Raw genomic sequence first — 12,985 nt, forward strand, 5'->3', positions numbered from 1 at the left:
CACCATCAGGGTAACACATGTGAAATTAAAACAATGCAATAAACATTAACTAAACTACATCAAATAATCAAATAAATTAATTATATTTATATTTAGACCCCCAGTCAGCAAGCTTATGGCTACTGTGGCAAGGAACACAAAACTCCGTAAGATGTTGGTTAATGAAGAAAAATAACCTTGGGAGAAACCAGGCTCACTGTGGGAGCCAGTTCCCCTCTGGCTAAACAGCATGAATATAATGCCAATTAGTTATTTATGTGTAGTACAAGTCAAGATTTAAAATGAGTAAACTAAGTAAGTGTTAGTTGCCAATGTTTAAACAAAAAGATTTTGTATAAACTTTAAGATTAAAGTCTTAGAATTTACATTCTTATTTAACTGCGGAATTGCAAACAGACGCATGGTCTTTTGTTATTTGGCTGATGGAGGCTGCAATTAATTTATTATCTACGTATTCCATTTTAAGAGTGTAGTCCAACCTTTGACCAAGGTGATGCAGGCAGAGGTCAGTAAGGTGCACTGCAGTTTGACTGTAAGCTTGTGGCAGATTAATTTCCGGTGGAGTCCATCTTAAGTCCAAGTTTCAGGCAGTGTCCAGTGAAGTATCCCATGTCTGACAGTTGGTGCTGGCATCAGTTCATCCTATGTGAAGTCCATCGTAGTAGACTGAAGTGATATCTGGCTGGCACAAGCTGCAGTTAGTCGTCATCACTCAGCAACACGTAGTAGTGGGAGTCGGACATCAGGCAGGACCAGAGCTGGATCTTGACAGGCTCTGGTAACCTCAGGATATGTACGAGGTTAAGACGGGGAAACAAATAGAATAATATTAGCGTAGATGCCATTCACTTTATAGAATAGGATTATAGAATATGAGAAGTGCTTCTGGTCCCGGCAGACCTAACTAATTCAGCCTAACTATGAGTTGATAGATAAATTAGGTGTTTGCCTGGCTGAAACGATGAGTATTTAGTCTAGACTTAAACTGAGTGAGTGTGTCTGAGTCCCAAACCATCTTTGGAAGACTGTTCCATAGTTTAGGAGCCAAACAGCAAAAGGATCTACCCCCTTTTGTGGATTTTGATATTCTAGGTATTATTAACAGGCCAGAATTTTGCGATCTTAGTGAACATGATAGAATATAGCATGATAGAAGATCACATAAGTACTGTGGAGCTAGACCATTCAAAGCTTTGCAAAGTAGTTAGAAGTATTTTGAAAATGAATATGAAATTTATCAGGTATCCGATGTAGCAATGATAAGATTGGGCTGATATGTTCATGTACTTGGCGCCATCTCCTGGTGGCCATATGTAACAGTCTGCCCAAATATGGATGACTTTTTGCACCGATCTGAACCCAATCCGATTGATTTAGTGTTCCATGATGCTAAATAATTTCCGATGACACCATCTGATCCAGGAAATGTGTTTTCAGCCAGATTGCAAAATGCCATAAAACTAAAAGGTGCCAGATGCTGTGTGCACATTGTGATTCGTGTCAATTATCTAATGATCTATGCATGTGATTACTTTGTGTGTGGGCTCCTCTATGTATATGATGTATAACATGTGATATTTTATGTTCTGTTTATTTTTAGTGGTTATAAGCGAAAGCGCGGCATATGAGCAACACCTGTTCACATGAAACATGTATGGCAAAGACATGTACATAGCTATTACTCGCTATATTTTTGTACCAACAAATAGGCTGGTTGTATTCTACTCTTTGAGAGCTTTCCAACAACATATGACACATGGCTATTTGGTTAGTTTGATGTTTTCACAGATTACAATAATATGTAAAGTGCAAAAATGTTCATCAGTTATCAAAACGGAACACTTCTGATTTGTTTGCAAATTTCAAAGCACTTGTTCAGTTTTGGTAATAATGCCGACATGCATTGTATTGTAGAGTATTGAAAGCGAGGGGGAATGATCTCAATCAGCTGGGAGAGGGATAGTGTGGAGCCGGAGCTGCAGTTCGAGAGAGATGCACGAAGCCTGTCGTGTGTGTGTGTGTGTCTTTATGTTTATACGTAACTGGCTGAACAGCAGTTCAAAAAAGGTCTATTCCTGACATTTAATCGTAGAAAACATTCCCTGTCTTAGGTCAGTAAGGATTACTACTTTATTTTAAGAATGTGAAATGTCAGAATAATAGTAGAGAGAATGATTTATTTCAGCTTTTATTTCTTTCATCATATTCCCAGTGGGTCAGAAGTTTACATGCACTTTGTTAGTATTTGGTAGCATTGCCATTAAATTGGGTCAAACGTTTTGGGTAGCCTTCCACAAGCTTCTCACAATAAGCCCATTCCTCCAGACAGAACTGGTGTAACTGAGTCAGGTTTGTAGGCCTCCTTGCTCGCACATGCTTTTTCAGTTCTCCCCACAAATCGGATTGAGGTCAGGGCTTTGTGATGGCCACTCCAATACCTTGACTTTGTTGTCCTTAAGTCATTTTGCCACAACTTTGGAGGTATGCTTGGGGTCATTGTCCATTTGGAAGACCCATTTGCGACCGAACTTTAACTTCCTGACTGATGTCTTGAGATGTTGCTTCAATATATCCACATAATTTTCCTTCCTCATGATGTCATCTATTTTGTGAAGTGCACCAGTCCCTCCTGCAGCAAAGCACCCCCACAACATGATGCTGCCACCCTCATGCTTCACGGTTGGGATGGTGTTCTTCGGCTTGCAAGACTGACCCTTTTTCTTCCAAACATAACAATGGTGATTATGGCCAGATCAATTTTTGTTTCATTAGACCAGAGGACAGTTCTCCAAAAAGTAAGATTTTTTGTCCCCATGTGCACTTGCAAACTGTATTCTGGCTTTTTTATGGCGGTTTTGGAGCAGTGGCTTCTTCCTTGCTGAGCAGCCTTTCAGGTTATGTTGATATAGGACTTGTTTTACTGTGGATATAGATACTTATCTACCTGTTTCCTCCAGCATCTTCGCAAGGTCCTTTGCTGTTGTTCTGGGATTGATTTGCACTTTTTGTACCAAACTACGTTCGTCTCTAGGAGACAGAATGCGTCTCCTTCCTGAGCGGTATTATGGCAGCATGGTCCCATGGTGTTTATACTTGCATATTATTGTTTGTACAGATGAATGTGGTACCTTCAGGTGTTTGGAAATTGCTCCCAAGGATGAACCAGACTTGTGGAGGTCCACAATGTTTTTTCTGAGGTCTTGGCTAATTTCATTTTGCTTGACATCAAGGGAAAATCTAGAGGCTACTGAGTTTGAAGGTAGGCCTTAAAATAAATCAACAGGTACACCTCCAATTCAGTACACCTACTATCAGAAGCTAATTGTCTAAAGGCTTGACATAATTTTCTGGATTTTTACAAGCTGCTTAAAGGCACAGTTGCCTTAGTGTACTTCTGACCCACTGGAATTGTGATGCAGTCAATTAAAAGTGAAACAATCTGTTTGTAAACAATTCTTGGAATAATTACTCGTGTTATGCACAAAGTAGTTTGCTAATATTAAATCTGTGGATTGGTTAAGAAATGAGTTTTAATGACCAACAAAGTGTATGTAAACTTCTAACTTCAACTGTATATTTTTCTTGCAGGCCCATGCAAGCTTAAAGGGTTTTTAATGTGCACATGAATATGACAAATTGGCATGTGAGGACTATGGAATAAGTTTTGTGAACATTAGAATATGTCTAGTACAATCCAGATCTTTTTTTCCAGAAGCCTCTTCAAACACCTCTACAGCGAAACAGGAAAGTGGAGTGGAGGAACCAACAGACAGTCCAAAAGATGACTTGCAAGAGAAGCCATTTGAATGCTCTCATTGTGGGAAGAGATTCAGTCAGCATTGTATGTTTAAAATCCACCAGCGGATTCACACAGGAGAGAGACCTTACAAGTGCTCTGAGTGTGGCCTGAGTTTTCGCTGGAGGAGAAACCTGATAGCCCACCAGAGTGGCCACCCGGGCGACAAGCCTCTCAAGTGTTCAATGTGTGATGAGACATTCCTCTCTGAAGCAAGTCTGAAAAAACATCAAGATTCATTTCATTCTGGTAAGGAATGATTTTCCAGATTTGTACCAGCTTTGCTTGTGAATGCAGCTTGAACAGGGACCAAATGTAACTTTATATCTCACAGGGCGAGTTTAAAAGTAATATTGGCCATACATATGAAGGCACGGTATTTTCATTATTTTTATTCAGTGTTAATCTCGTTAACAAAATTATTAACGGAAATGCTCATTGAGGAAGGGTTTTTTAATTTCGCCAACAATAACGAAGACGAGGCTAAAAAGATGCATCATGACGATAATTAACCGATTTTAATTCATACACACTGTTATATTAAAAATATATCAAATTTAAAATACTGAAAGATATTAAAAATGCAATTTTTTTTTTTTTTTTTTAAATAAGCATCCTTTATATGAGATTAATCAGCTATATCCACAACACAAATGTAAAATTACAATATCTGCACAGACAATGTAGGGAATACACAGGTGAACATATTAAGTTAGGTGCTAGTCAGAATACGTAAATTGTGTTGTGAATTTCCATAAACGCTATATAAAGTGTGAAGTGTGAACATCTAAAGAGTATTAATACTTCAGTATATTCATTAAGGATGTTAATCAGAAATAAGCAAAAAGTCATTTAGGTAAATTATTAATATTTAGTGACATACCTTGTTACTACATACATTGTAGTAATTCATCATTTTTTATTTAAAGGGATAGTTTACCCAAAAATGAAAATTTTCTCATAATTTACTCACCCTCATGCCATCCCAGATGTGTATGACTTTCTTTCTTCTGTAGAACACAAATTAATTTTAGAAAAATATTTCAGCTCTGTTGGTCCATACAATGTAAGTGAATGGTGACCAGAACTTTGAATCTCCAAAAATCATATAAAGGCAGCATAAAATTAATCCATACGAATCAAGTGTTTAAATATTTGTCATCTGAAGCGATGCAATCACTTTGGGTGAGAAACAGATCAATATTTAAGTCCTTTTTTACTATAAATCTCCACTTTCACTTTCACACTCTAAAGCGAAAGTGGAGATTTATAGTAAAAAAGGACTTATTTATTGATCTGTTTCTCACCCACACCTATCATATCATTTCTGAAGACATGGATTTAACCACTGGAGCCGTATGGATTACTTTTATGCTGCCTTTATGTGATTTTTGAAGCTTCAACTTTCTGACACCATTCACTTGCATTGTATGGACCTACAGAGCTGCAATATTCTTCTAAAAATCTTCATTTGTGTTCAGCAGAGGAAAGAAAGTCACACACATCTGGGATGGCATGAAGGTGAGTAAATGATGAGAGAATTTTTAATTTATGGGTAAACTATCCCTTTAATTTTAAGGCACATAATCAGACACATAATTTTCATAAAGAGAAACATCCTACTTTAACAAAATCACTGTCTCCATCGCTTCAAACCTAACATGAAACATCTTTTTTTTTCAGGGGTCTCTCATACCTGCAGTCTGTGTCTAAAAACGTTTACTCAAGCAGCCGGCCTCAGGAAACATGTGCGATATGTTCACGAGAGAGAGAGACCACACAAATGCTCTGAGTGTGGGAGAGGATTCGTCAAGCTTTCAGACCTTTTGCGTCATCAGCGTCGCCATCATTATGACAGGGGTGACGAACTTTTTCAGTGCTCGCAGTGCGAGCGAAGCTTCAGTCATCCTAGCAGTCTTGTTCTCCACCGACGAACTCACACGGAAGAAAAACACGAGTGCCCAAAATGTAATAAGATATTCAGTCAGCCGGGACACCTTAAGGTGCACCTGCGTACTCACACCAAAGAGAATAAACCTAAGTTCGAGTGTCCTGAATGTGGGAAGAGTTTTGGCCAAGCCAAAGATTTGGTGGTTCACCAGAGAGTTCATACTGGAGAGAAACCGTACCAGTGCCCTCAGTGCAAGAAGACTTACCGACAGTTTGCACATTTGTCCGTACATCTGCGGAGTCACACGGGGGAGAAGCCTTACCAATGCCCTGTATGTCTCAAGTTCTTCGCACATTCGTCATCCATGAAAAAACACTTGCGAGTAATGCATGCAGGTAAGTCTGAAAATACATTAAAGGGATAGTTCAATAAAATAATTATTTACTCACTCTCGTGTCATTCCAAACCCATATGACTTTCTTCTGTGCATGATAATTTGCAGAATGTATAAGTTGCTCTTTTCAATACAATGAAAAATGAATGGGGACTGGGGGTGTCGAGCTGTAAAAATGCCAAAAAAGCACCATAAAAGTATTTCATACAACTCGTGCACTATATTCCAAGTCTGCGGAAGCTGTTTGAAAGCTATTTGTGAGAAACGGACCAAAATATAAGTTGTTATTCACTGAAAATCTTTCCCGCTGCCAAAGTTTTCAAATCAGATTGTTGTTAATGATTGTAGTTTGTCGTCATTAGTCATGTTTCCACCCAAGTTATCGCAAATTGCAAAAATATCGCAAAAATGTATATTGCGAATATAGAAGCGTTTCCATCCCATGTGTTTAAGACAAAAAAGTCTCTTCTGGGTAAATTGGCACAAAATAGAAATGAAACTGGAAGTTGAAGCCATTTGCTGTTTTTATGTTCTGGTCGAAAATGGTCATTTCTGTGACTTTAGTAGCACCAAAAGTTATCTTGTGACCTTTAACAGCTTGTTGACCACCACCCGAAAAGGGTGTTCTTTTTTCTTTATACTGATCTGTAATTGTGATCTTCTGTCTATAATTTTAAATGAATGCTTTACAGAGGGGAAGGATTCACCAGCAGCAAGGGAGGTTGTGAGTGTGACTGTTGGAGTAGGTACAGCCAGCTCAACTGTAGTAGTCAAGCAAGAACCAGAATCTGGTGATTAACATGGTAAGTATATCTTACTTTTAAAAGGCAAATGTAAAAAAAATATATAATCTGTATATTGAATATTAGCCACCAGCCTCACCTTCAAAACAACAGCATGAAATGTGTCGTTATAAAGAAAAGAAAGTTGCCAACATTTAATCTAACATGTTATTGTTGTACTTTTGGGTACATCCATACTAGCTTCTTGTACTAACTCAGCAGTTTTTGTCACACACTTATTCTGTGCCTCATATTCATAAACAAGATCAAATTATGAAGAGATGATGGAGAATATAATGACCAAATACTCTTGTACAAGAAATATTTGTGCTCAACTTACATTTTCCATCTCTACATCATCCATCATAATCCTCACAAACTACCTAATGAAAAGATAATATTTGTAAATATGTCAAATTAAAAACATCTTGCAAAGTTACTAAACTGGTGTGTTTTTGCAGAGTGTCGAGTCAAATCAGAAGAAAACTGCTTTGCCATAATGGATGATGTAAAAGCTGTTACAGTTTCTTCAGCTACATCCAGTCCAGTATCATCATTGACTCCACGTTAAAAATAAATGAGGATGGAAAAATGGGTTTGGCCTCACCTTGTCAAACATCAGAGCACCTTGAAGAGCCTGCAGCATCTAAAGAGGACAATTTGTTTCCTGATCCCTCAGACTTATTTTGAAAATTGCAGTTTTCAAGAATGATTTCTTCCTGAAAGGACTCCAGAGAGCAATCTCCATCTTTGAAGACTCCAACCTCCTTAGTCAGCAGCATTGAATCGGACAAAGTACTCCCATGTCAAGAATAATCCACATCAATGCTTTCAGATGGTTTTCGTCAAACTAGGAACCACACGACGCAGTGTTTTGTTCACAATATGGAAAAGCCAGTGTTTTCAGGATGAGCAGTTTCAGCAAAGCTAGAGACCTTAAATATCATCCGATCCTCATGGAAAACAATCAGCATCAGTCCTCCAGGCGAGAACTTTCCAGTTAGGTAGGCCTCAAACTTGATTTGTGTGCTCACTTTTGAGAATTTGTTGAGATGTGCATCCACTTTAGCCAATTGGAGATCTTCGAAAGCATACTGGAGAGAAGTCTTGACTGGTGATCTACTCTGAGAAGAGCTTCTATCGTGGAAGGACTGTGGCAAAATGAGCTTTCAGACATGATATAATAGGAAACTTTTGTCACCTACTTGTAGTATTCATTTAGTTACTTGCAAACAGGCCCAGATGAAATCTGTTTTTGCAGAATTTGGACAACCATCCTCTGCCTCTTGTTTATTAATTTAAGGTAATAATGTGCAGTTTATTCAGTGATGTCAAAATACTTTTTTATCCCAGCTTAATATACAGAGTATTGTTGGGGTACTTGAGTTCGGACTCCGAGTCAGAAGTCCAGTTTTAATGGACTTGGACTTGTCACGGACTCGGATGCATTTTTACTCGGACTTGACTCGGACTCGAGCCTTTAGGACTCTGGATTTTTTCAACTAAATTGAAAATGAAGTAGGAAAAAACTAAATTAAAATTCAAAACAATTATAACTCTGGTTTTAATGACTAATGCAGCTTTAACTTAGTCTATGTTTGAGTTGAGGGGAAAAAGCAACAAATAACTGAAATGTCAACAGAACGCAATAAGAATTGTGTTGAAAGGACAGTTTTGTCTTCATATACCTAAAGCATATGCTTTCATTCTGAAACCACTGTGAAGTCTGTTTAGCAGGATACTAATCATAAAATACAGAGGTGTTTTTGTTACATTTATATTGTCAATTGTGTTTTCTTAGTTGTGAAATTTAAAATAAGTTTAAAGTATTGATGTTGTGTTTACGGTTACAATTTGAATTCAGATTCATGAACAGATTCATTCAGACTCGACTCGTACTCGGCCTGTTGTGGACTCGGTCTCGAGTCCGACCTGGCCCCTTTTGGACTCGGACTCGATTGTTTAAAGACTCGGACTTGACTAAGGTGGACTCGAACCCAACACTAATACAGAGACAACTGCAAGCAAGCCATTTGTAAGTTGAATACTCCGTAAATTGTAAATATTTTGGCTCTTTGGCGCTGTTAAAATATTGCTGTTTGAGCATCCCAAACCATCCCAACACAGCAATATTGGCACAATCAATGGCTTGACTACATGCAGGACTATCTTTTTGTCGACCAATGGCAATGGATGTTTGCAGTTCTGTTTGCTGTCACTAGTGGCGCAGATATTACACACTTCACCATATATTCACTTCTATTGTGGCTAATTTGATTTTGAGTTTAAACCCATCCCACATATTTCCCTCCAAGGTAAGCACAGAAAATGCTAAATAAGTCTGCAGATTTTGTCTGGGCCTGCTAACAAGCCAGGCAAACCTATCACAACCAACTCTTAATGAATTTCATTAATGTTGTGTTACTTTGACCACCTAAGTTTTTGTTACAAACCTTTATATTTCTTGTAAACATGACATCTTATAATAGGTGTAAATTAAAATAAGAATGGTTACCAATGTTTAGTTCCAAGGTATTGGTTTAGTTACAGATGAAACGGTACCACCCACCCCCCCCCCCCCTTACTTTGTCTAAAGAGTAATGACAGTGTTGCCTAACCCTAAAGCAAGCATCACTTATTATTGCTCATACTTAGGGTTAGGATTTTGCACAAACCCTTAACCCCAAGCATTAAACTTTGGCATTTAACTCGTTCCACACTGTTTGTTCTACAGACACGCACGATATTTCAAATAGAGCTTGTTGAAGAGAGATGTGCCATTTCTTTTCAAAGCAATGTAATTTTCACTTGGTGGAAGATAAAATGGGTGAAAAAAAAAATATCCCTAAATTGAAAGAGGGACTTGAGCCATATCAAGGGGCCAGGTATTGACGATAATAGCCAGCTCAAGATAATGCTGGACTAAAGAACTCCAACGGTTGTGTATTAAATAGCAGAAATCTGTCAATGAAAAAAAAGAATAATCATTTTAAAAAAAAATACATTTGAAAAAGTCAATCACATATTTTCTTTAAAATATCTTTATTGCTTAGATAGTTTTGATACAGAACAGCTTACATTTCTGATTCTGAAGCACTCAATCGAAGAACAAAAGTAGTGTACCAAAAATGTTCTGGTGATTCTGATTTCATTCAAATACAGTAGAATTATTTTTGGGGATGTAGCAGCGATACGAAGCTCCCTTTTACATCAGTCAGCATGTCAAACAGTGACGGGTCTCCATTTCTCTCCAGGGAATGGCGACAGGGAGGATAAAAAAAAAAACAGAAGGGAAAACGGAGAACAAATCTTGTAGAAAACCCAGGAGAGGAATGTGGATTTAAATAACTCCATCCTGTTCATTTGAATTCACAGTCAAGTGCTAGAAAGTAGTGATTGATGGTTCAACTTATTCAAAAATTATAGGTGGAGATATTTTTTTTCTTTTCTTCCAACATAGGAAAATGCCGATTTGAGAAAGCCTTTTTGTTAGAACCCTGAGTGTGAGAAAAAGTGGGGCGACAGGTGGGGCAAAAAAAGAAAAAAAATTAATCTATAACTGAACAACAAAAAAAGGTTATCATGCAAAACTACCCTAAAGATTCACCCATAGCAGAAGAACACAGTAAATTTCACAGTTTTATATGCAAAGAATATATCAATGAAAACAACTTGTATCTCTGTCAAACTGAAGTAATCAATCAAAATAATAATATAATAAAGATAAAAGAAACAGACCACACATTCTATAAAATGCATACAAAGGTCTACGTAAAGCTTTCGGATCAAAAGTGATTATTGTTATCAAAGACCCAGATTAAAGCTGGGATGCTAATCATTGAATTTCAATCATTTTTTATGCAGCATAATTGTGTTAATACATGGCTTCTCCACATTTACTTCTTCACCCGCACTGGGTCATAATAAATACATTAAAAACAGTCTGTGAGCATTCTTACCAGGAAACCAACCGCTTCCAAACAAAACCAACACAAAACACACTCACATGAACCCAGATAAAGGCATCAGGAGAAGCAGAAGTCCAGAAATACACAGATTGAGAAAGCGATTGCAATTGCATTCAAGTTCATCCAATACTACAAGTCTCATGCCTGAGCAGAGTCAGCAGAGATGCTCGATTTACACCACTAGGGGGCAAACATGGCCTGAAGTTGAGAGCATACGATGACATCAAATCAGGGACAAGCTCTCTCACTGTCCCCAGTCAAAGAAACCCACTATTGCTTCAATAGTCCATTTCACTGATGTCGTACACCAGCGACGTGCTGACTGACAGTCATCCATTTGGTAGACGGCTGCTCCAGAAAATCAAAAGGCTTGTATTTGAAGACGCTTACCAATCCATGCGATTTCAAACAGTCTCCGTGCCCTTTGAGGTTTGCTTTGTTTGTGTCTGAGGTTTCTTTACAACACGAGTTTATAAAACTGAGAGAGGTCAAAGAGATTTCCAACACTACAAAAGAATGTGTGATTGACATAGGGTCCTCCTAGTTGAGGAGCTCTGCAGGACGACACGTCCCGACAGGAGGCAGCAGGGCGACAGGGTTCAAGTACATCATGAATTCTAGTTCATGAGCCCGGCAAAAAGTGAGACACCTACCTGAAGCTCAGAAGATAAAGAGTAAGGCATAAAAAGTGATGTTTTGGAAGACAGTAACTCTGGACAGAGGTACACATTAATTTTTTACTCAAGTACATCAGATTCATACTTGTGGGCTTTCTGTATTTCTTGTTGTGTTTGCTTTTTACTTTTTTTACATAGCTGATACTGGGATTGAGGGAAAGCATTGCAGTTTCCTCTTTAAAAATGTCCATCATTTTTTGCCAAACGCTAAAGCCAACTATGGACATTGGACAAAACCAACGCACTTGGACATTTATCACCTATTTTGGGCAAACATTGCCCATATACTTTGTGTGACGGCTTTCCGAGGTTGACCCACTGATCTTTGCTTGGGTGTTCTCAAAAAAAAAAAAAAAAAACTGTACGTGATATGGCACCCATAACAACAGAGCTCATTATTGCGATAAAACAATTACTTTGGAAGCCTGTGTCATTGAAGGAATTATACAAAAGTTGAAAGTACTGACAAATAAAGGAGGACAAAAAGTCACAGAGAAGCCATTTGATGTACGAGACCTCTTTGCATATTCCAGTTTTGCACTTGGGTTCAAGCCTCTCAGTAGAAATGTCCTCATGTTAATCTCAGCCTTTGCTGGATAAGGGTATAAACCAGCTTCTTCGGGACAGTTTTTGCTATTGCTGAACTGTACAATATGATATACTAATTTGTTCATATATTGCTTAAAGTAGTTCTCTCAGGATTCCAAAAAAATCATAATAATCATTGTTGTAAAATACTGTAAAAATGTAGATCAAGATAAATGCTGATAAAGATATAGCAAAAAAGTAGAAAGGTACTTGGAATCAGTCATTGCTTGTCTTTTCATTGCAATGCACTTTTGTTATATGGCACTGCTTTTTGTTGCAGCACAATATTTCACCACAAAGTTAAGGAGACGACGAGTCCCTCTTCACTCCACGCCAAACAGTGGCGGCTCGGACGTGGGCAAAATGTGATCAGTAGTGGGCTTGGTGTGGATCTCCAGTAAGCCGTGAAGGAATCCATTTGATGGCTCTATATCAAATGTGGTCGGTGAATTCGAGGCTTGTTCCTCTGCTGGAGTTTCTTTGGATGTCTTTTTTGCTGGTGCAGGTCCTTTCTCTTCATTCAGGGAGGTTGGTGTAAACTCTTCCATCTCTGTCACCTTATCAGCTGGTACAGAGGGTGCACAATCCTCCTCTTTCTCTTTTTCCTGGGGAGCAGGTTCCCCCTTCACAGTCTCTGTTAGTTCACTCTCATTATCAGAGGGTGGATTGGTGCTGGTGGGCGTGTACTCGCCTTCACTGGCCGAGCGCCCGCTGAAGCCCTCCTCGTCTGCTCCACCTGTGACCCCACACATCGACCCCTCACCATCAGCTCCGCGTGGTTTCTGGTGGATTCGCTGGTGCCGGACAAGACTGTGCTTCAGGGTGAAGGTGCGCTCACATGTCTGACATTTGTAAGGCCTCTCACCTGATACAAACATGACAGGAACAT

At 38.6% G+C, this 12,985-nt stretch overlaps 2 protein-coding genes across 14 annotated transcripts in view; one reads left to right on the forward strand and one right to left on the reverse strand.

Moving 5' to 3' along the window:
- The window catches only part of LOC127431963 (zinc finger protein 271-like), a 30,147-nt gene extending 20,766 nt beyond the window's left edge, over nt 1–9,381 (forward strand). For all 4 annotated transcript variants that reach the window (XM_051682654.1, XM_051682653.1, XM_051682652.1 and 1 more), the window contains 4 exons: nt 3,713–4,045; nt 5,480–6,082; nt 6,774–6,884; nt 7,325–9,381. In XM_051682654.1, the coding sequence (XP_051538614.1) occupies nt 3,713–4,045; nt 5,480–6,082; nt 6,774–6,880 (1,043 nt within the window). In that variant the 3' untranslated portion in view covers nt 6,881–6,884; nt 7,325–9,381. The remainder of the gene's footprint in view (nt 1–3,712; nt 4,046–5,479; nt 6,083–6,773; nt 6,885–7,324) is intronic.
- Nucleotides 9,382–9,888: 507 nt separating this feature from the next.
- LOC127431961 (ras-responsive element-binding protein 1-like) overlaps nt 9,889–12,985 on the reverse strand; it is a 74,595-nt gene continuing 71,498 nt past the window's right edge. For all 10 annotated transcript variants that reach the window (XM_051682644.1, XM_051682639.1, XM_051682643.1 and 7 more), the window contains one exon: nt 9,889–12,961. In XM_051682644.1, coding sequence (XP_051538604.1) covers nt 12,420–12,961 — 542 coding nt within the window. In that variant the 3' untranslated portion in view covers nt 9,889–12,419. The remainder of the gene's footprint in view (nt 12,962–12,985) is intronic.

This window comes from Myxocyprinus asiaticus, chromosome 41, assembly GCF_019703515.2.
Source record: "Myxocyprinus asiaticus isolate MX2 ecotype Aquarium Trade chromosome 41, UBuf_Myxa_2, whole genome shotgun sequence".
In the NCBI taxonomy this organism is placed as follows: domain Eukaryota; kingdom Metazoa; phylum Chordata; class Actinopteri; order Cypriniformes; family Catostomidae; genus Myxocyprinus; species Myxocyprinus asiaticus.